The 23,754-nt window shown below is 49.6% G+C and overlaps 1 protein-coding gene across 2 annotated transcripts in view; it reads right to left on the reverse strand.

Annotated features, from left to right (window-relative positions):
• Positions 1 to 23,754, reverse strand: part of SLCO2A1 (solute carrier organic anion transporter family member 2A1) — a 92,408-nt gene that overhangs the window by 40,758 nt on the left and 27,896 nt on the right. For both annotated transcript variants that reach the window (XR_005719650.1, XM_040232798.1), the window contains exons 2-3: positions 5,703 to 5,840; positions 764 to 926 (exon numbers count right to left, since the gene is read on the reverse strand). Coding sequence is in view for 1 of the 2 variants with exons in the window: in XM_040232798.1 (XP_040088732.1) it covers positions 764 to 926; positions 5,703 to 5,840 (301 nt within the window). In the remaining variant the exon portion in view is untranslated. The remainder of the gene's footprint in view (positions 1 to 763; positions 927 to 5,702; positions 5,841 to 23,754) is intronic.

Consider the following 23,754-nt stretch of genomic DNA (forward strand, 5'->3'; position numbering starts at 1 on the left):
TGGCGGCTCAGTGGTAAAGAATCTGCCTGCCAGTGCAGGAGACGAGAGTCTGAACCCTAGTCCGGGAAGATCCCGCATGCCATGGAACAACTAAGCCGACGCGCCACAACTGTTAACGCCTGCGCTCTAGAGCTTAGAAGCCGCAGCTGCTGAGCCTCCATGCCACAGCTGCTGAAGCCTGCACACCCCAGAGCCCATGCTCTGCAACAAGAAAAGCTACCGCAATGAGAAGCCTGCACACTGCAACTAGAGAGTCCCCCCGCCAGTCACTGCAACTAAAGAAAGCCCATGCAACAAGGAAGACCCAGCATAGCGAAAAATAAATTAAAAATGTGTCTCTTATTAAAAAAAAAATTCCAACTGATTTTTTATAATGATGCAAAAAAATATTTAATGGAATAAAGAGTCTTTTTGACAAACGATGCTTAAAGGATTTAACATCCATATGCAAAAGGAAGAAGAAGAATCTTCTAAAACACTAACTCAAAATGTAAATGTGAAACTATTAAACTTATAAAAACACATGGTAGAAGTTTTTCCTGACTGGAATGAAGCAAAAAATGCTTAAATGTGCACCAAAAGCACAGGAGGATTGAGGCGGTGTCTCACAAAGTTGGCAGGGAGGCCTCTGGATACCTGAACTCTGCTGTCCTATCCCACCAGAAAGTTTCCTTGGCTTTCCTCCCCAGAGTGTATCTGACAGTCAAAACATACAGAATTATGTACCCTCATTCCCTTGAAGCAGTAATGGGAGGCCACTTACCCATGATGGTCTTGGTGTATTGGTAAGGCTCTGAGAGGAAGTGTGGGAGGGTGAGGACAAAGGCCCCCAAAGCTAGCAGAAGACCCCCAATGCCAATCAGCCTTGGACGGTGCACCCGGCTGCCAAAGTAGCTGACGAAGATGATGAGGATGGCGTTGCTGATCTGCAGAGAGAGCAGAGGAGCCAAGTGAGACCACAGGCTCTGTCCTCACCCAGCCATAGTGGACCTGGCCATCAAAAAAGAGAGGCAAGACGCTGCCTGCTGTGACCTAAGGGCTCAAGCAGAGCTGTGGTGCCAACTCTGCCCAGAGATTCTTACAGGGGGCCAAGCATGCAGTTTCAGCTTTCCCCTGTTGTCAGAAACCCTTCCCAGCCTCAGCCTTCTAGGCCAGACCAAAGGAAGTATCTAGAGACTATGGGAAGTTCAACCATCTTAGGGCCAAACCTTTTGGAGCCAAATTCAAGAAAGCTTCCTGTTCTGGCTGGCTCCTAGAAACAGTGCATTTTCTCTAACTACTCTACAGACTCTGATTTCATAGTCAGAATAACCGCCAAGCAACATGCACTATCTCATTTCAGCATGCAGCAAGACATTTTGCAGATGGCACAATTGGGACTCAGTATATTAAGTAACTTGCTGTGTCCATGAGGTCAGGAGGTGGCTCAAACCAGGACAACCTGAGTTTAAAGTGCCCTGTCTTAAGTGCACTGGTCTATTGTCCCTTGCAGAAGTGGGTTTCTGCCTCAGAAGCTCTGCTCCTAATCAGCCCTGGCTCTCCCTGGGTTGGTTTCCACTTCTGTGAATGAGGGATGAGGATTAAAGCGCCCCAAGTCCCTTCCCAACTGGAAACACCAGTAACTCAATCTCCAGGTGCTCCCTGGAAGGCCTGCTCTCTGAGCCCCACCAAAGAGGGGAATCAAAGGCCCCAGCTTGGGGAGCAGGCTCTTCAATGGTAAAAGAGGGGCTGGCAGATCTTATGACCTTGACTCCAAGATGGTCATCTACCCCAGGAAGTAAGTTCACCCGAGCCAGAGGAGCCCTGGATGTTAGCATGCATAGCCCCCGCCCTGTCCAAGCCACAGTCTCCTTCTGGCTATTAAAGCAGGTTCCCCTGTCTCAGGAAATAAGGACCAGAAGCTTGGTATGTGGCTCTTCCCATGATCATCAGTGACCTCCTCATTGCCAAGCCCACTGGCTAATCCTCTTCTCACTTGATCTCTCAGCACCTTTTGATTCAATTGACCATTGCTCTCTTCCTAAAACCCTCCTTTCACTGAGTTTCCATGACACCACCATCTCCGAGTTTGCTGCCCCTGGCTGCCCCTTCTCAGTCTCCTTGGCTGGTTCCTTCTTGCCTCCCTGATCTCTCAGCTCTCAGAGCTCAGGCTCCGCACCTCAGCTCTTGTCTTGGGAGCTCAGCCAGTCCACGGCTTTCCTTGTTCTGTATGTGCTTCTAACCCCCCATGAGGGGATTAATCCCATGAGGGGGTTAGAAGCACATTTCTATAAGTAAATGTCATACTTATCTTTAAAATGATACGTGAGCAGAGATTCCCCAGCACCTAGAATGGTGTTTGACACACAGTTGGTGCTCATGAAATGTTTGTTGAATAAATGAATGGATGAAGGAGTAAACGGTAGGCTTTTTCAAGAAGAGGAAGGATTAGATTACCCAGGAGACCCCTCCTGTGTGGCCAAGAAAAAGAATGGTTTATGACACACAGAGAAAGGGAATATGAAGGTGGGTGAGGATGCCTAGCCTGATTGAGAAGTTGCACCAGTTCCTGGCCAGATGTGGTTCTAGGACATTCTGTAACCAGTACCTGGAAACAAAGCTTTGTTATGCTTCTTAGATTTTATTCCCTTCTTGTTTCCCTATCATTTTTCAGGAAGTAATTGTAAATGTCAGACCATATCAGCTAAGCTAACTGAGGCTGACTTGCAAGGTTTTGGAGAGGAATGGGGGAGGGCCCCAAAGGGAGGCTCAGGAAGGACTGGGGGCGCCCAGCCCCAAGCACTGGGCACAGACTGGGCTGGCTTCTTGCAGGGAACTCGGCCCCTATGGCCCTTATGACTGGCTTAAGCCCTTGGTTCCCAATCTTTCCTTCAGCAGTGGAGCTCCTTTGAAAACAATTATTTGCCTTAATAGCAGCAGCAGCTATTCTAGCTGAGGAGAGGAGGGACTCTGCAGCCCAGGCCACATCCCCTCAGCCCTGACCTGGCCCCAAACAGCTCTGTGGACTCCCTGTCAGAGCATTTGTAACACATCCCTGCCCATTAATGTCTCAAAACAAAGGGACCCAGGGCAAACCACAGCGGGCAGTAAGGGCTACTGTAGGTGAAGCTGGTGCTTCACTGGCAGATGCTGACATCTTCCCTGCCAGCCAAGCCCCTCCTCCTGCTGCCAGCCTGATCCGACCAACCCTGTCTCCTCTTCCCCTCACCACTGGGCCCCACTGGCTTGGAGACTGGCCTGCAGCGTGCAGACTCCCATCTCCAGCTGGCTGCACACCCCAGGTGATCAGACGGGTCTGTCTTCCCCTCCACCAGGCCTGTGCTTTCTCACCCCCTCATGCTTCTGATGGGCGGCTGCCTTTTGTTCTGTGGTGCCTCCAATCCCCTTGAGGCTCAGCTGGTAAAGAATCTGCCTGCAATGTGGGAGACCTGGGTTCAATCCCTGGGTTGGGAAGATCCCCTGGAGAAGGGAAAGGCTACCCACTCCAGTGTTCTGGCCTGGAGAATCCCATGGACTGGGTAGTCCATGATGTTGCAAAGAGTCAGACACAGCTCGGCAACTTTCGCTTCACTTAGCCTTCAGTCCTGTGCTCAAGCAGCTACCAAGCCTGTCTTTCCTTCCTTTGCAGGATCACCAGGACCCTCTTCTCCCCCAGCAGCTCAAGCCAGGCTTAGTGAAGGCCTCCTAGCCATCTGACTTCAGGATGCACCGTCCTCTACCTCAGGTGTCTCCCAGGCTCCTCTCCAGAGTGTTCATCTTCACTGACTATACACCCAGCCCTGACTCTGTTCAAGAAGCCAGGCCAGTTCCTCACTGCCCACCCTAAAAGCTGGGAGCCTTGAGCTTGACCATGAAGCTCCCTCTTATTTGGTTGCTCTCTGCTCTCCCAGTAAGACCCCTACTTTCCTAGTCTGCTTTTAAATGCTGGGGTCAGAATCAATAGGATTGGGACCTCCCTGGTGGTCCAGTGGCTAAGACGCCATATACTCCCAATGCAGGGGGCCCAGGTTTGATCACTGATCAGGGAACTAGATTCTGCATGCCATAACTAAAGATCCCTCATGCAGCAATGAAGATCAAAGATTCCACATGCCACAACCAAGATAGGGTGCAGCCAAATAAATAAATAAAATTTTCAAAAATTTTTCAAAAAAGAATCAATGGGATTGTTGAAGACCCCTTGGCTGAGTTCCTATCCTACCTACTCCACACATTCACCCATTCACTTCCCTTCAACACACACAGATACACATCCAGACACACACAGATACACAAATACACGCAGACAGATACACAAATATACACACAGATCACAGACACACACAGTCATACACACAGACACACACAAAGACTCAGACACATGTAGAAACAGGTATACACACAGAGAGATGCACATTTTCATACAGAGCACACACACAGGATTGTTAGGTTCAAGGAATTAACTTTCTTATATTTGCCTCAGACTCTGCCCATAGGGATGTCTAAAACCTGATTGTTGAAAAACTCATCTGAGTTTGGGAAAGAGAAATTAGACATCCAGAAAACAGTGAAAATATCATGTGGGCCTGGGAGCTCAGAGGAGGGTCTGAGGCCCATGAGGCCAGCAGGCATGACTGATGGGTCCCAGGGCTGCACATGTGCAAGGGTGTGCCCACCACAGTGGAGGAAGTCCATGGAGGCAGAGCGCGTGTCAAGAGAGGCAGCACTAGAGATTCCAGCAGTGTGTCTGGGGACTAGCTTTTGGGCAGAGCAGGGCTGGTGGACAAACAGCAGGGCGGGGATTGTAGAAGAGGGGCTTTGGGGATCAGAGGGAGGCCTGGGGTGGTGGCCGTCAGACAGACCTGGGCTCTGATCTGGTGTGGCCACCAGGATCAGGTAGGCTTTCTGCCTAAAAGACATGACCGTTGTGAAAACAGTCCTCCTGCGAGGACTGCAGGGAGATCTGCCCTGGCGTGGTGGGGAGGGTTCCTGAGGGGCACCACTGTGTGGGCCTGCGGGGACACAGGACTGAAGGGTAAAGGGGCGTTTCCAGCAGGGAGCTGGCTGGGGGATGAGCTGGCTGGAAGGTGGTGGTTGGGGGCCGCTGGGAGACCTCCTGCCTTCTTTTCAGCTCATCCCAGAAGCTGCCCATGAGAGCCCCTGTGTTGGCTTGAATTTCACTAAGTCAACAGAAGATCTAACTGCACCTGGGCTCCTGGGAGGGGGAGGCTATGGCCTCCACCCCAGAACAGTGGGCCTTGTGGAAAGAAAAGACAGGAAGTCATAGACCTGTGACCTTGTCTGGGAGTCAAGGCCACTGAGTTGGCCTCCAGGAGCTGCTCCTCTACCTGCGTGCCTGTGGCTTGTCTTCCTCTGGATGGGGATGGATGGGGGGCACGTAAACTGATAGGTGGTCACAGAACTCAACCAGAGGCACGGAGTTTGGAGTCAGCAGGCCTGCACACCTCGGGCAAGCCGCTGACCTTGTTGAACCCCGGTGCCCTCACCTGTTGGAGGAGGTGAAGAGCGCCCGCTCGCAGGGGAGTGGTGAGGAGGTCAGGAAACTCTGGAGGCTCTCAGCTCGGGGCCAGGAGAAGTGTATCTGGCTGTCTCCATCCCCCACGTGCCTCCTGCCCCGATCTGCTCCTCCAGAGCCCCCTCCTGGATCCCGTGAGCACGGTGATGCTCAGGTGGGTTCCAATGGACTAGAGCATCTCACTTACCTCGTTCAAGCTGGAGATGAAACCTGAGGAAGAACTGGAGAGGCCAAACCGCTTCTCGATGGTGGTGAGGCTGCTCTTGAAGTAGGCACTATACAGGAGCTGGCAGAGCTGCAGGAGGCCATGGCACAGCACGAACACCTGGGAGGAGACTGGGCAGTGAGGTGCTGGACAGTGAGCCCTGCTGCCCACTTCTGCTCTCCACTCTGGGGCACAGAGGCCCAGCAGCCTGGCCCGTTCCCTCCCTTGTTTGTTGGGAACACGTTCCCCATCAGGCGGTCCCAGGGTGAAATGCCGTCATCCTCGGACCCGTTTCACCCCTGACCTTGGTCAAGGCATGGCAGTCCTCCCCATCATTTCAGCCATTCTTGTCATATGGCAGGAAAACCGCAGGGTTGGAGAAGCATCCTTAAAGGTCTGACTCATCAGATTTTTCTCTGATAGCTCTGCCCTCCCTCCTGGGTCCCATGAAGGTTGAGGGTCTCCCTCCCAGCCCATTCATGTCACCAACAAGCAGGGGGGGGTCACACTGCTCCACACCTCTTGACAGGGCCTCCATTCCCCTTCCCCGTCGACACCCATCCCCCTAGACTCCCTTCTCATACCCCAGTGAGGCTGCAGGATGGGCTCTCACCCAGGCCGTTTCAGTGAACACACCAGCCCAGCTTGTTAGCACCTCTTCTTATATGAGGTGTTTGTGCCGATGCTGGCTCCTCCTCTGGATGAAGATAAAGGCCTGGGAAAGGCATCCCACCCTGTCCCATAGGCTTTGTCCTGTGGGTGTGAGTAAATGTGACCAGCAAATCTGCTTTCTGTGGTTGACCGGGACAGACACACGGGGGCGTGGGTGGAGAGGGATCATGGCACCTGGAGCTGGCTGCACACTCGGTGCTCCTGGGTTCTTGGCTGTTGGGCTGAGAGCAGGCTCGGAGCCCCAAACCCCCTGGAAGTGCCCCTTCTGAGGACAGCACTTCTCCTTCAGGGAAGGGCGGGGTGCCAGTCTGTCTCCTAGTCTGCCAAAGCTCTTCCCTCACTGGAAGGGCTGGCATCTCAGGAAAGCAACAGGGATCCACCCTTATTTCTATTTCCTTGTTAAGCCAAGCCAGCCATCCACAGGGGCCCCGCTCTAGGCTTTGGGGTCAGAACTGATGTCCTCCGACCTGCCAATGTAAAGCCTCTGGAAGCTCAGGGTGCAGCCCAAGCTGCCTGCTCATACATCCAAATCAAGGTGGCCAACACACAAAAGCAGACACTTGTCCAACACCGCCACTCCCCTCCTGACCCTGCCTTCTTTTCAACCCATCTCAGAAGCTGCCTGTGAGGGCCCCTGTGTCGGCCTGCATTTTACTAAGTCAAGGGAAGATCTAACTGCCCCTGGGCTCCCCAGGAAGGGGAGGCTGTGGCCTCCAACCCAGAACAGTGGGCCTCGTGGAATTTACACTGTCCCTCAGTGATACAAATCAAAGTTAGAGAGAAGAAGGATGGGCTGAGAGGTCAGAAGCCAGGATCAGCTAGGAGACACTGTAAGCCAGGGAGAGAGGGCAGAAGCAGTGTGGCTGGCTCAGCTGGTAAAGAATCTGCCTGCAATGCGGAAGAACTGGGTTCAGTCCCTGGGTTGGGAAGATCCCCTGGAGGAGGGCACAGCAACCCACTCCAGTATTCATGCCTAGCGAACACCCATGGACAGAGGAGCCTGGAGGGCTACAGTCCATGGGGTTGCAGAGTCAGACCTGACTGAGGGACAAAGCTCACACAGTCTCTACTTGGTTCCCTAGCAGTCTGAGGAGCGAAAGGTGAGGATGGTGGGGAAAAAATCTGTCTCAGATCTTTTCCTGAAAGATATGTTTTTGCTCGTTCCAGTAAATATAAAAATCCCTGCAGACACAATGTGGAAGACTCCACCTAGAGCTAGGGGGCACCTTTCTCACCTCACATCCCAGCAGAGCCTACTGCACTGCCAGCTTTCAGCCACTGCAGCCCCGTCAGGTTGGGGTCCCTTACAGGTGCCCCAGCAGAAGTGCTGGTGTGTATCTGTGACCCCAGGTTCCGGTGGACTCAGCAGATGAAGAGGAATGAGATCTGTGGCTTCGAGGGAAGGAAAGGTGGGCAGAAGATGCCAGGTAAAGAGACTGAAGTGGGTAGAAGGTTTCAGTGGATTTCTGTCCAGAGCTGCTCAAGGTCACAGCCATCTGCCTCATGGGTGGCAGGAGGAAACCTGTTCACTCGCCACCCCTGCCTCCCCAGGGAGGCTCAGCTCTGCTTCTTCTCGTGTACTGGAATTCTCAACATTTTGTGATAAAGGTAGTCTAGAAAATGATCCAGTCTCTCTTACAAATGGTGAAACAGAAGTCCAGAGAGGGAGAGGGGGTGGATCCTAGCACCTCAGAGCTGGGGAGACCAAGGGCTCACGAGGGCAGGAACTTGCCATGGCTACTCCATTGTGTGAGAGGCAGGCCCAGAACTGGGCACGCCAGGCACCTGGAGAGCCCAGCACCTGCTAAGCCCGTAGCACCTGCTATGTCCAGGATACAGGCAATTTAGTCTTGGATGCCTTACCAGATTATCTTCTTCTGATCACCCTCTGAAGGTTAATGCCCCCCAACCTGCCCCACTCAAATTGTCTGTAGTCACCATCCCTGGACACATTGCCCTTTCTGCGCATGTGCACTGGAAACCCTGTTTGTGGTGCCCACATCTCAGACTATGCTCCAGAATGTCCCCCAGGGTTTTTACACTCAAGGGCATCACACGTTGTGCTGGACATGTCCATACAGACATTCTCAGACCCCTCCCCCAGACTAATCGCTTCCTAAATAGGGCCCAATGTCCTCCCCCCACAAACCTCTCCGGTTTTTCCTTCATTCCCGATCATGTTCGCTCAGTGCCCTAAGCCAGAAACCGGAAATCCTCCTGGATGCATGGTCCTCACCTCTGACATTTGGTGCCACTGTGATTTCATCTGGCGCCTCTTGCACTTGACCTCACCTCCAGATTATGTCTGGCTTCAGGCCCTGCCTCTCTTATCTCCGCCAGATTCCTTCAACAGCCTCTCACAGATCTCCTGTCTGCCGCCTTCCAGTCTTCCATCTCATCACTCCAGGAAGAGCTTTATCAAACATCAATGTGAGCCAGTTACACCCAGATTAATACCTCTCACTGGCTCCCCACTTTTCACAAGATGAAAACCAATGCCTTTTGGAGTGTCATCCCCGACGCTACAGGTGCTGGACTCTGCCTGCCTCTTCTCCATAGTCTGCTAGGTGGATCATGTTTTACAAAGACGGCGACACCAATGTCTCCTGTCCCACATACACCCCTTACAATGTGACAATAACATCATCCATCAAGAAGTGGGGTCTGCGTTCTCTTCCTTTCAGTATGGGTCAGTCTTACCTATTTGCTTCTAAAACAGAGAAGGAAGCAGAAGTGATGTTCTGTGACCTCTGTGGCTAAGTCTTGAAAGTTAATAGTGAATCCCCCAGCTCTTTCATGGGAACTTAGACCCCAGACATCACATTGTAAGGAAGCCCCTCTTCCCTACTCATGGGAGATCCACATGGTGATGTTCCAGCCGATAAATCCAGCTAAAGTTTCAGCCTGTAGCCAGCTTAGAATTCCAGCCTTCAATGAAAGGTGAGCTATGCCCACCAAGCCTTCCACAGACGGCAGATCCATGAGCAATCTAAATGTTGCCATTGTTTTCAGCACTAAGTTTAGGGCTGCTTTGTTATGTAGCACTAGAGCTAGAACCTCTTGTCCTTCAAACTTCATCAAGGTCACACACTACTCCACAGTGCACACTCACTGTCTGCATCTTTGCTCAGTCTTCACAAAATCATCTTTCCCATCTCTGTCTGGATAACCCTTCAATGGTTCCCTTGCCCAGCACAGGGCTCAGCTACGTGTCCAATTCAAAGTAGCTTCCAAAAGTCCTGGCACCTGATGCTGACTTCTGCGCAGAGGCTTCCGGATGGCTTGGCATGTGACTGGCATTCAGGTGGCATCCAGCAGAGGGCTGAGGGGTGTCAGAGCAGCCTGGGAGAGACACTGAGGGCTGGGCCAATGTCCAAGGCAGTGGGGAGGCAGGGAGTGGCAGCTTAGAGGCTCCTGCAGAGGTTAAGTTGACAAGGCTCTTGTCCTTGATTTGAGGTGGAAGAAAAGGGGCAGAGTTTCCAGCCTGAGGGCCAGGAAGGGGTCAAGGCTGTGCATGAGACGGGGGCCCAGGAGGAAGAGTGCAGATGGAGAGAGAGGACAGGAGTTCAGGTTTGAAACATTCAAGTTACTGCATATAAAGTTCAAAAATACCAGTCTCCCTCTAACTAAATCAGTAATGAATTAACAGGAGTGATTGATTTCTACTCGAGCAGCTGGTTGGTGGCTCAGATGGTAAAGAATCTGCCTGCAATGAGGAAGAACTGGGTTCAGTCCCTGGGTTGGGAAGATCCCCTGGAGGAGGGCACAGCAACCCACTCCAGTATTCTTGCCTGGCAAACCCCCATGGACAGAGAAGCCTGGTGGGCTACAGTCCATGGGGTCGCAGAGTCAGACCTGACTGAGGGACGAAGCACACACAGTCTCTGCTTGGTTCCCTAGCAGTCTGAGGAGCGAAAGGTGAGGATGGTAGGGAAAAACATCTGTCTCAGATCTTTTCCTGAAAGATATGTCTTTGCTCTTTCCAGTAAATACAAAAATCCCTGCAGACACGACGTGGAAGACTCCACCTAGAGCTAGGGGGCACCTTTCTCACCTCACATCCCAGCAGAGCCTACTGCACTGCCAGCTTTCAGCCACTGCAGCCCCGTCAGGTTGGGGTCCCTTACAGGTGCCCCAGCAGAAGTGCTGGTGTGTATCTGAGACCCCAGGTTCCGGTGGACTCAGCAGATGAAGAGGAATGAGATCTGTGGCTTCGGGGGAAGGAAAGGTGGGGGAGAAGATGCTGGGTAAAGAGATAGAAGTGGAGAGAAGATTCCAGTAGATTTCTGTCCAGAGCTGCTCAAGGTCACAGCCATCTGGCTTCACTACTGAGCTTACATGGACAGGACTCAGGCTACTGGAAATTATCAAGTACCTGTTCCATGGCCAGTGTGACATGGAGCAGCAAACACTTGACCCCACGCAGGGCAGATGGAAATCCATCCCTTGTGAGACTGTGGGGCTTATGAGCATAAGGAGATGGACTGTGGGAGAAGGAGAGTTTTGCTCATTGGGTTGCAATCCATCCTCCACCACCATTTAGACAACATAGTGTTGTGGGATTTGATAGTTGGGGTTTGGGACTCAAACAAGCCGAAGTTCACATCCTGACTCTGTAATGAATGGTGTGACCTCTGACTATGTATTTGACCCTCTGATAGCAGTTTCCCCACTACCAAACAGGAGCTTTGACAATACCTGTTCCCGCTGCCTTGCTTCAGTTCAGTTCAGTCGCTCAGTCGTGTCCGACTCTTTGCGACCCCATGAATCGCAGCACACCAGGCCTCCCTGTCCATCACCAACTCCCGGAGTTCACTCAGACTCACGTCCATCGAATCAGTGATGCCATCCAGCCATCTCATCCTCTGTCGTCCCCTTCTCCTCCTGCCCCTAATCCCTCAAGGCTTGCATAAAAGGGTCTGTGTTTAAAGCCCTAGAGACCTGCTTGACCCACAGCGTGTGCTCCACATTCTGGAGAGATAGCTAATAAGCCCAGGCTCCCACCTCTCCCTCCTCCTGCCCAAATAATTGAACCTCTCTGTTGCTTTCCCATCTCCTGTGGCATGAAAACTCTAGGACAGAATTTCCCACAATGTGTTAGGCAGATCACCACTTGTTTGAGATGCTCCAAGTTGAAAGGATTCCCAGGAGAAAAAAGTTTGGAAAACTTTGCATGCTACCATCCTTCCTTATGAATATTTACAGTTCGTATTAGAATATTAAAGTCTCTAAGAAAACCTTCAGTAAAGACTGGCTTTTAGCTTTGTTTTACTCAACTTTCTCCATGGCTTCTTTAGCCATGTGACCCCTTGTATATACCTGAAACGTCTACAGACTCTAGCATTCTGCAGAATATAGTTTATGGAAGGACTCCATGTCCCTTTTAAAAGTAGCTTATGGTAGAATCTAGGTCTTGAGATTTCTTCACAAAAGGAAAAGAAAATAAAGACATATTACATGGCTGTATTATCTTTTTAAAAATAGTCCACCAGTATTTTCTGTCTCCTCACTCCATTTTTTCCCTTTTCATAGCAGTTACTGCTTCCTAGGAGAGTGAAAAAGCTGGTTTAAAACTCAGCATTCAAAAACTAAGATCATGCCATCTAGCCCCATCACTTCATGGCAAATAGATGGGGAAACAATGGAAACAGTGACAGCCTTTATTTTCTTGGGCTCCTAAATCAATGCAGAGGGTGACTGCAGCCATGAAATTGAAAGACACTTGCTCCTTGGAAGAAAAGCTATGATAAACCTTGACAGCATATTAAAAAGCAGAGACATTACTTTGCGAACAAAAATCTGTCTAGTCAAAGCTATGGCTTTTCCAGTAGTCATGTATAAATGTGAGTTGGACCATAAAGAAGGCTGAGTGCCAAAGAATTGATGCTTTCGAACTTTGATGTTGGAGAAGACTCTTGAGAGTCCCTTGGACGGAAAAGAGATCAAACCAATCAATCCTAAAGGAAATCAACCCTGAATGTTCATTGGAAGGACTGATGCTGAAGCTGAAGTTCCAATACTTCTGGCCACCTGATGTAAAGACCTGGCTCATTAGAAAAGACCCTGATGCCGGAAAATATTGAAAGCAGGCAAAAAAGGGAACAATAGAGGATGGAACAATAGAGGAACAATAGAGATGGTTGGATAGCATCACTGACTCAATGGACGTGAGTTTGAGCAAGCTCCAGGAGTTGATGATGGACAGGTAAGCCTGGTGTGCTGCAGTCCATGAGGTCACAAAGTGTCAGACATGTCTGAGCAACTGAAGTGAACTGAATTGCTTCCTAAAATTACATCACACATTTATCACTTATGGTCATCACCCCCACCAAAATCCAGAATTCACAGAGGAAAAATGGTGTGTGTTTTTTAAGGTGCCACGTCCTCTTGTCTGGAACAATGCCTAGTCCTTAATTGGGCCTCATTCATTGTTAAGTGAATGAATAGGTCTTTAAATAGTCTAACTGATGACCTCTCTTCCAGAACATATGTCCATCAGAGGAGCCATTTGGGAAGCTGCAGGTTTGTTCCAAGGGTCTGTCCTCAATCATTATAAATTTCCCCTTCAGCGTTGCTTTTAATCAGTCTACAAGCAACTCATCAATCATTTAAAATCTGTGCACTTTATTATATGTAAAGTGAAATGAAGTGTTAGTCGCTCAGTCGTGTGTGACTCTTTGTGACCTCATGGATTGTAGCCCACCAGGTTCCTCTGTCCATGGAATTCTCCAGGCAGTAAGACTGGAGTGGGTTGCCATTCCCTTCTCCAGGGATCTTCTCAATCCAGGGATCAAACCCAGGTCTCCTGCACGGCAGGCAGATTCTTCACCATCTGAGCCACCACCATCTATAATGTGTAAACTAGACCTCAATAAAGTTGATTTAAGGAAAATTTGACTTCAAAATGATTTGCAACCACCAAGGTATTCAAAATAATCTTCTGAGGCTTTGAAGGGAATTCCACAAACAGTTGTTTTTTTTTTTTTTAAACTATGAGCTTTGGCAGTGTCATTGGAATAAATCTGTTAAAGAGTTCACTTTGAAACCATCAAAATCCAAGTAGATATTTAAGTGTGTGTGTGTTAATGTAAACATCTAGCTTTTCGTGTGTGTGTGTGTTAAAACTATACAAGTCTTCAGGCACATCTTGTAGAAGGAAGTGCGAAGGGAAAGTTAATGCAAGGGAACAACATTCTTGCAGGGTGTGGTGGACGGGAAGCTGTAAAACATCTAACTGTTCACGTTCACAGCTCTATTCTTTTTCCAATCTTAACAAACATGGAGAGGAAATTCAGACAGGAAGGAAGCAGAGAGATTGGAGTGGTCATGAAGATCTTTCTTCTAATAGAGATGACTCTTTTCACCACCTTTGCCAAAGAGCTAAGAACGGCTGAAAGATGCTGAGACACCAAGTGAAGGTTCAGAGTGGGACCCCAGGCCCCAGCCAAACTTCAGAGCTCTATGTAAGTAAATAATCAGACTATAAGGGTAAACCGTTAGGACAAAGAGTGAAACCCTTATGCTCAGAATGAACAAGAAAGGGCCAAAGTCCAGCCCAGCCATAGTTTCTTCTGCTATGCAGGTTCATGGCCTTCTTTTCTGAACTAAACAGAGAACTATGATCTGAAGCACCTAATTAGAATTATAGGGATGCTAGAAGAATCTCTGAAATGTGGTCCTCACAGGATTACTACCCATCTAATCACTGACTCTGCTGTCAACCAACTCTGATTTTGTCCACATGCATCCCGATGAAGGCAAAACTCTAGAAAATTCAGCCGATGCCTTAGGCTCACCAGGATGTGATGTCTCTGAGACAGTTTAACACACTTATGGGAACCAGGAGTGGGAAGAAAGCCATTCGGAGCAGGAGGTGGGGCTGGACTGGGACACGGGCTGTGACCTCCCAGTTTAGATCTATGTTCTCATCCTTAAACAGCAGATGTCAGTAGTCTCAATGGAGCTATTTGGAAGGAAAGGAAGGAGGAAGAGTGAAAAGAAAGAGTAAAGAAGAGCTCAGGGAAACCTTAATCTTGCCCTGCCCAGCAGAGCAAGCAGTTCTAAGTGAGAGAGGAGTCTCAGAGGTGCCGCTTGCTTTCGTCCCTCCAACCTGTGTGGGTCAAGATCTGGCCCCAGAATCCTTGTTGTTCCTCCTCACTAGGCTGAAGTGGACTGGGGCAGGGAGGCAGGAACAGCCGGAGGCTCGCACATCTCTTGGGCAGCACCAGAGCTGCCCAGCCACGGTGACAACCCAGCTGGGTTTGTGCCACACTGCCATTCAGAAGCCCCTTTTCATGGTCAGCTGGGACCCCTCCTACTTAATCACAAATCCACTTCTATTTATTTTCACTTTTTTTCTTTTATTGTGAATTCAATGTATCACATGCACGTGTTTTTTTAAAAATTGTCATATGGAAGGTCTAAGAATGACAAGGCCAGCCCTATGCTCAACTGTAGCCTACCTCAAGAACTACAGTCCAGGGACATATTCTTTTTAGTGTTTCTGTCGATTACATCCACATATCTCAACATAATATTCTTGTTTTGCAATTTCTTGATTTATCACTTTTGACTGTGTGCCACAATAAAAGAGGATTTAGCTCACTTATTCATGTCCCTTCTCTCTCCCTCTTCTCCCCAACTTTTAATAGTTCTATCAGTATTTGTATCCTCATTGGATCACTTCACTTTGTGGCAAGCAAGCCTGGAGCCAGCAGTGGGGCTTACCCCCTGGGTGCCCACCCACACCAGCTGACGGTCCCTCAAGGCATGGAGAGAAGCCCAAGGTAAAGGGCTGCGCTGTATTAACCCCTCAGGTCCAGCTCCACTTGTCTGTCATCTCTGCCTTCTTCCATCCCCACCCACTCTGAACCTGCAGCTCTCCATGACTGTGCCAAGTTCCAAGCCCAGGGGCTCCCCTACCGTCAGCCCCACACATGCACTTCAGAGTCCACTCTCCTCCACTTTGCCTCATCTATAGACACTTTCCAACCACCCTCCATCTTGCTGAAATTTTTGGGATGTTTCATCCACTCATAATTCCTGTACTTTTCTTTTTTCTGTTATTAGTTTTCATATCTTTTTAATTCATTGCTCTTACCCTAACGAGGGTATTAGAGATGAAGGGAGACAAACACATGCTGAGCCTGCCATCTTGAATTATGAACCAAATCCACCTCCTGATGCTAAATCCAATAAAAAAATTAATAATTCTGTCCCCACTTTTTCAAAGGGAAAAAAAAAGGCATATGTACTTGTCAGGGGCCTAAGTAGTCAAGTGAAGAAGTGTACCCAGGCTCTTCTCCACAACCTTCCCTCCCTCACCCCCTAGGACACTCATGCATCCTGACACCTCATTCATTTGACTAGGATTTTCCAAAGTGGTCAGTCTATCTCCAACAGAAGTCACATGGCTGGAGAGTGGTGCTGGCTTAGGGTGTCTCTCCATCTCCACTTAAATATTTCTATTTTTTTAGTGTCTTTACTCTCATAGCCCATTCTCAGTCCTGGATGGAAGTTCACCCAATGGATAAGATCTGGGAGGTCAGACTCCAGACTCAAGAGGTCCTAATGCAATAGGGACAAATAAGGAAACTCAGGAAAGGTGACTTCTGGCTGTTTCCCAATGACCTCAAAGAGGCAGCATCTGAAAGGAAAGGAGGTCTGTGGGTTGGCTCCTCTGAGGCTCCTCTGAGCTCGAGGGGAGAGGGGAATCTTGCCCCTGTCCTGCCAAGAGAGGAAGCAAAGCAAAGATGTGTCCTGGAGTGAAGGCCTCCTTCAGCCCCATCGGCCTGCTTACCCTCCTGTACCTTCAGCAGGGTGTGACTTTGGATCCAAACCATGGTTCAGTGGCCCCAAAGGGGAATATGTCTTTTAAGAAGTGATTCAGGAAATCAGGTACATTCCCACGTGGGAAGAAAGCCTGAACAAGATAAAGCTCAGAGATTCAAAATAGCCAGCCCAGGGTCCAAGTGGGTGGTAGTCACAGAAGGTACTTGTAGTAGTAGTGTCTTTCGTGTTATCATAAACTAGACAAAGCGTTTGATAAGACACGGTCCTGGGTGCCCTGGGAAGTATGAAAATCAGAACAATCTAAACAGAACAACACAGATTCCCCTCACAGCTTCCTTGTTCCCTAAGAGGGCAGTGGCCAGTCTGGAGAGCTGGGACTCTGATTCTGCCCACTGGGGAGGCCCCTACGTGTCTCTGCCTGGCATCCTCTCACTAGCTTTTGCTCTCCACACCATGACCTTACTGTCTGGCACGTCATCGGAGGTCTGTGGGAGCGGCTCCACGGAGGACTGGAGCCTCAGTGGAGGCCAGGAGTCCACCAGAAGCCACAGCAAGCCCAGAGGACCACAGCACTTTAGTGGTTTCCCCCACGGGTCACACTGCTTGGTGGGGGTGGAGGGTGGGCCAAGGACCTCTCCAATCCAGGTCTCCAAGGAATTAGGTCAGACCAGGATTTTCCAGCCAATTTTTAGTTTAGCCCACTCGCTTAGAAAAAAAAATCTCACCTAAAGGCCTCTAGGTAAGAGAAAATTGAAAGGACACTGCAAGCCCCAAGCCACATAATTCTGTAGTTTTTGTTGTTACTGTGACTAGGAGAGGCCTTTGATAAGGCTGAGTCCTGCGGGCCCTTGGATGTGTAAAAATCAACACTATCTGTAAAGAAACATGGATTTCCGTGGCAGTGGAAGGGCCACTGCAGTGATACCAGAAATCTTCAAACGCTTTTGGCTGCTGTTGTTTTCTTTTGGCTTTTCCCTGCTGGTAACTGTCTGAAGCTCAGCCCCAGCCATGAGGAAGTCAGATGTCTAGACTCTCCTGGTGGCATTTGTGAAGGAGGATGAAAGAGCAAAGGGTGAGAGGTGGCCCAAGGTGACCAGGACATGTGGCGTGGGCTTTAGGAATCATAGATTTAAAAAAATTCTGGAAGAGATGAAACATGAGCACACAGACCAAATGAATTTATCAGATTAGCTAGAAGCATGATGCTCAAGGGTTCCCAGAAAAATAAAAACTTTGAAACAAAACAAAATTATCATTGACATTTATGTAAGTATGTGTCCAAATTCTTTAGAAATTTCCAAAGTCACTTTTATTTTTTAAGTCAGAAAAGCTTTCCTTCTCGGAAAACAAGTACCATTTGTCTTTTTTTTGGAAGTTGGCACAAGAGTGATTTGTTAGGTGAAATAAGGCGCCATTCAGGAAATTTTGACTCCATTTGTGGCAGGAAAACACCACTCATACTGTATTAATATAGAAACTTCACCTATTTTATATTCTTCCTATTCTTTGTAAAACAAGATGGGATGTTAATATTTTCCCTCACCTCCCTGAAGGGTTTGCAGATTAAGCCCTTCCCTTCCTGCTCTCAAGGAAGGGGAAGTGAGTTTTTCAGAGAGAAAGTAGGGTGTGGAAGCATGTATTGGAAGAGCCCAGGATCCTGGGAAGTTGGCCAGGAAGGAGGGACCCCTCTGCCCAAGAAGGCTGGTTCATGGCTACAGGGAAGCAGTTTTCCTCACATCACCTTGTCTGTGTAATGATTAGTTTGTCTGCTTGTTTTTTGGTTTGTATCTTCTGCATCTGGATGAGTATCTGGCATGTGCTGCTGCTGCTGCTAAGTCGCTTCAGTCGTGTCCAACTCTGTGCGACCCCATAGATGCAGTCCACCAGGCTCCCCCGTCCCTGGGATTCTCCAGGCAAGAACACTAGAGTGGGTTGCCATTTCCTTCTCCAGTGCATGAAAGTGAAAAGTGAAAGTGAAGTCGCTCAGTCGTGTCCGACTCTTGGCGACCCCATGGACTGCAGCCTACCAGGCTCCTCCATCCATGGGATTTTCCAGGCAAGAGTACTGGAGTGGGGTGCCATCGCCTTCTCCATCTGGCACATAATAGATGTTTAATAAATACCTGTTGCATACAGTGAATCCTCATACCCCTGAGAGGCAAATACGATTCTGCTGGTTTAAGGACAGGGGAACCGAGGTTCAGTTAAGCTTACAAAATTCTCTTATCATACAGTTGGTAAATGGTAGCACCCAAGGTATGCCAAGAGACACCATCATTCTGCTCCAATCAGCACCCTGATCGCACAAGAGCAAAGAAGACACCACTGAAGCTGCCTTCACCGAGATACCTGCCAAACCCAGTGCCAAATCTGATGACAGGTTTACCTAAGTCACCTGACACCCTTGTTCCCCTCACCATCTCTGATGCCATTGCTTCCCGAGCTCGTGCAGTCTCTGTAAGTGTTCCTTCTTAGAAATTCCTGTGGGAGCTCTTTCTGTTCCATCCTCAGCCCCCTTGTCTGTCTCTGCACACACACACCCATGGGCATTCTGCTCATCCACCACAGAGCTCACCCTCGTGGCACGCCAAAGCCTCTAGTCCATGCTAGACTGCAGACCTCCCACCTCAACCCCCTACTTACCACACAGCTCGACTTTACTTCCAACAACCAGTATCTGAAATTCATACCTCAAACGACCACGTTACCCTACACTGCCTCCTTTGGATTCCAGTTCTCTCCCTGTGCTTTCACCTCCAAACCAGGGCTCTAAGCCACGCTGTGTCTCCGCCTCATGGCCGCCTTCCATCCAGAGGCTGGCTGGCCCGCCTGGCCACTACGGGTCAGGTGTGTCTATCCTTTCCTGAAGCCCACTCCTTCCTCCTTCCAATCTATTCTCTAGCCAGCAGCCAGAGTGATCTTTGAAGAATGGATAACATTCACCACAAAAAGGCACAAGTCCGCTTGATAAAGTGCCAGAGGGACAGCACGCAGAGCAAGAAACCGAACGTTTCTAGCTCCCCAGGCAGCCTCGGGCGCCCTCTCAGTCACCCTCCCCTCCAGGGTAGGGATCTCCTGTCCTCTAGCAGCTCACAAAGTTCGCCGGTTTTGGACTTTACAGAAATACAATCACATGGTGTGTCAGCGTGATCTTCTGAAGATGGAGATCAGAGCCTCTCGTGACCCATGAAAAATCCCTCCAGTGGAATTCCACCAGCTCAGATCAAGATCAAGCAGAGCACCCCAGCCTGCAGGGCCTCCCTGTTCCAGCTCGCGTCCACCTCTGGCCTCGCTGAGCTTCCCGCCACCACGGCCTCTCCTTGGGTACTACCCTAGCTACAGTCTGGGATAACAGGCAGTAAAATTTGTAGCTGGCTGGAAAACTCATCACCTGTGTGAGATGACGTGTTACCTTAGAGCTTCTGGGTGTGGGGCCCATTCTGTCTACCAGGGTCTGGGGAGGGGGGCTCTTCATTCCCACCCCCTCCCTTGTTTAGCTTCTACTCACGTATCTATATGATGGTGAAGAACGTCCCTCCTGTCACACATTCTCCATTGTTCCTTCATGGCCCTGAGCCCAGACTGCAATTACAACTACCTTGAGTGTTTGGGGCCCTACGGCAATCCTGGCATCCAGCACAGAGCCGTCGCCAGCTAGCGGGCGGAGGAGGGAAAGGACCGCAAAGAACGGCTGGCTACTACTTTATGAGGAAGAGGCGATCTGCTCAGCAAATATCTGACGATAAACAAATCAACGGGAAAGAATGAACTTCAGGGAATGTAACCACTGGTTACATCAGCACCTGTAAGCCGTGAGTAGGAAGATGTAAAATTATTAAAGCAGATTGTGAATTCCTTGAAGATAGAGGGGTTTTTTCCCTTTTTTCCTTCTGTTTTGCCCATTTATCTCCCAAGGAGATAAATCAATTACTTAGCAAATCCTTGTTAATTCTTTCACTGTCAGCAGGGTGACACCCAGGACCAGGTGCCCATCAGAGCTCCCAAACATCTCCATTTGGAAAAATGAAATCCTGGACTCATGTTCACCTCTTGGCCCTGCCAGGCTTTTTAACAGAAAGACTGGAGTCACACTGAGCAGTGAAGGGGGGCAGGTCTGGGTGTCCCCCCAAGGCTGCCCCATGTAGAGTTTGAGGTTCTGTAGGGAACGGTGGGTGCCCCAGCATGACGAGGAAGTAACCCTTGCCCAGGGAAGCTCTGCCTGGAAGCCTGTGCTCACCCTCTCAGAGGCCGCCGAGTTCCTGATAAATCACAGCACACCCAGCCCAATCAAATTCACTGAAAATCTGAGAACCAAGCTTGAAGAACCTGTAATAGAGTCAAAGACAGCAGACCCGCCTGAGACACGGGTGGGCCGGCTGCCCACCAGGACAGGCCAGGACATGGGCGTGCACGGACGCCAAGACTCCGGGTCTGCTCATTGTCACTGTCCACCTCGCTGGCCGACCTGATGTCAGAGCGTCTCCTGAGGCTGTAGCGTCCCAGAGCTGTGCACAAGCAGCAGAAAGGCGTGCTCCCCTGCGACAGGCCGCCCCTGGCAGCAACATTCTCCTGCACAGAGGCATCTTCACGCCCCATCCTGCTCACTCCAGCATTCCCCTGCCCATTCCCAACCACAGTGATCCTCAGGCGTGCCCGCTTCCTTCCAAGACCCCATCAATCTGAAAGTCACAGCAGCTCCCTGGAAACTCCAGCCCGCCCCTGCCAGCGGACAAGATGTTCAGGACGGGTGCCCCACCACAGCACAATTGCCACACTCTGTGGTGTGACTTCCTTCTGCTTTCCTGGCCGCTAGTAGGAGCATGGCAGGAGGAAAAGGCTTGGTCAGATGCATGAGGAGGATGACGTGTCCTTTCTAAGTGCTGAGTCCCACCCTTGACCTCCTGGAGATCCCCAGAGGGACGTGGAAGCTGGTGGTCTCCATTCCCTACTGATTGATGACAGTCAAAATATCAAGGATATGAACCCAAAGGAACCACGCTACCTGCAGATAACTCTGGCAGGGAACCCAGAATATCTGCCGTCACCATGCCCCATGGGCCTCCACTTCCCCTCCCCACAAGCCCCTCTCCCCTCCAGTCCCCCAGGTGGTCCCCCAGCATCTTTGTTATGATCCTCATGACTGATCTTACCTCTTTCTCCACCCTCTGCCTCTGCTAGGGACACTTTCTATGACCTGTGCTGTCCCCAGCCTCTTTGCTGGATATTATGGGCTGAATTGTGTCTCCAAAGAGATATGTCAAAGGCCTAACCCCTGGTGCTTGTGAATGTGACATTATTGCAAATAGGGTCTTTGCAAATATAATCAAGTTATGGTGAGGTCATCCTGGAGTAGGGTGAGCCTTAATCCAATGACAGGCGCCCATACAAGAGCAAATTTGGATCCAGAGACACGGGACACTGGAGGCAGAAGACACTGGAGTGATGTGGCTACAAGCCAAGGATTTCTGGCAATCACAAGAAGCATGCCTGCAACTCCCTTGGTCCTCTTCATTCTGTTCAATGACAGAATCCTGTCGCTCTGGCCCAGATGTCCTCAGCTGACCCTGCTAGAAACCATCTTTACCTCTCCTGGGCCCACTACATTTCCTCCCCCAGCTTCAGAGAGTCTGCACTCACCCACTCTTCAGGTGACTGAGAAAGCTGGTTGCTTTCTTAGCTGTTCATGTCCCTCCCAATTCACCCAGCTGTTTTCCTAATTCTTCTATTGCTCATGGTTGTCCTTTGTGGACAAACACCATGACAGCCAAGGCCTCCTATGCCTCTCCCCCTCCCACCCTTGATTTGATTGCCTCTGGGCTCCACTCCCCTGACCTGGGTGCCTCCTTCTTATCCCCAGGCTCTCCCACATTCTCTCCATTCCTGGAGGGACCTGACTCACGTTCCATGAGAATTTTCCCTAAACGTGTGGACCTCTCCTCTGTGGGAGCCAAGTAGTTACAGGAAGCCCGTGTGGAATGGAGAGGCCTTCCTTGTCTCCACAAAGTGAAACCGCCTCCCCTCCTGCCTTTCGAAGCTGTCCTGTAGGGTGACCTGCCGTCTTAGCAGAGGGAAATTCTCACAGGTAACAGGGTCAGACTCCAGGCATTTCTCCACAGGCCAGAAACATCTCCCCACCAATCTGTCTGGACCTTATGAAAGACTGAACTCCAGACTGGTTGGCTTTTCTTTTTTTATTTATTTATCTATTTATTTATTTATTCGACTGCACAGGGTGTTAGTTGCAGCATGTGGTTTCTAGTTCCACAACCAGGGATTGAACCCAGGCTCCCTGCCTTGTGAGCATGGAGTCTTAGCCACTGGACCCCCGGGGAAGTCCCCTGATTGGTTTTTCTAGGCTTGCTCTAAACCAAAGCCTGCAGCCTGCAAACCTTTAAGAGGTCTCCTGGCTCAGCAACCCCAACACACTGAACTTGTATCTACTCTTTGAATGTGGTCCTTTTCATCCAGGTTCAGAGTCCTTGTGTATGCTTCCCTATGCCTAGAACATTCTCCCACCCCTTCCCTTGCCTCCTTGCTGGCCTGATTCCCTTTGTCAAGCTCTGTTTGAACACTGCTTCCCTTATTTAGGCTACTCCCCTGCCAACACATCCTCTTAGGAACCTGTGGACCTCTCTCTCTGACACCATCACAATTGGGATCCCAGGACCATCATGGTTATACAGCAGATCAGCTCCCAAAGACCTTACTTAGTTCAAAAAACACACAAGTCAAGACTTAACCTTCACAGGATGCTGTGTCTCCTTATGAATACTGAAATGGTGCCTCCCTCTGGCAAAGGTGCAGACACAGTCTACAATTCCCTTGGTCTATTTGCTTTAACAAATCTTAGTGGGGGCTAGAGGGGGCAGGGGATACAGGGGTACATTATTGTTTATTTCTCCCAGAAGGAACACTTGAAGTAATGTGATAAGCAAATGTTTACTGAATATCATTATGGGTTAAGCAGGGCTCAACCCCTCTGGAGCAGTTTGTGAATACGATGAGGTATGTGTACACACATACACCAGCACACACAACACCTTACACGTTTCCTGAGAAATCTGTAGACGTGTCAAGAAGCAAAAGTTAGTATCAGACATGGAACAACCAACAGGTTTAAAACTGGGAAAGGAGTGTGACAAGGCTGTATACTGTCACCCTGCTTATTTAATTTATATGCAGAGTACATTATGCAAAATGCTGGGCTGGATGAATCACAAGCTGGAATCAAGATCACCAGGAAAACTATCAACAAACTGAGATGTGTAGATGATACTACTCTAATGGCAGAAAATGAGGAGGAACTAAAGAGCCTCTTGAAGAGGGTGAAAGAAGAGAGTGAAAAAGCTGGCTTGAAACTCAACATTAAAAAAAAAAAAAACCAACCAAGATTATGGCATCTGGTCCCATCACTTCATGGGAAATACAAAGGGGAAAAGTAGAAGCAGTGACAGATTTTATTTCCTTGGGCTCCAACATCATTGTGGATGGTGATGGCAGTCATGAAATTAAAAGATGCTTCCTCCTTGGAAGTAAGTGAAGTCGCTCAGTCGTGTCCGACTCTTTGTGA

Source organism: Oryx dammah, unplaced genomic scaffold (assembly GCF_014754425.2).
Source record: "Oryx dammah isolate SB20612 unplaced genomic scaffold, SCBI_Odam_1.1 HiC_scaffold_2, whole genome shotgun sequence".
Lineage (NCBI taxonomy): Eukaryota > Metazoa > Chordata > Mammalia > Artiodactyla > Bovidae > Oryx > Oryx dammah.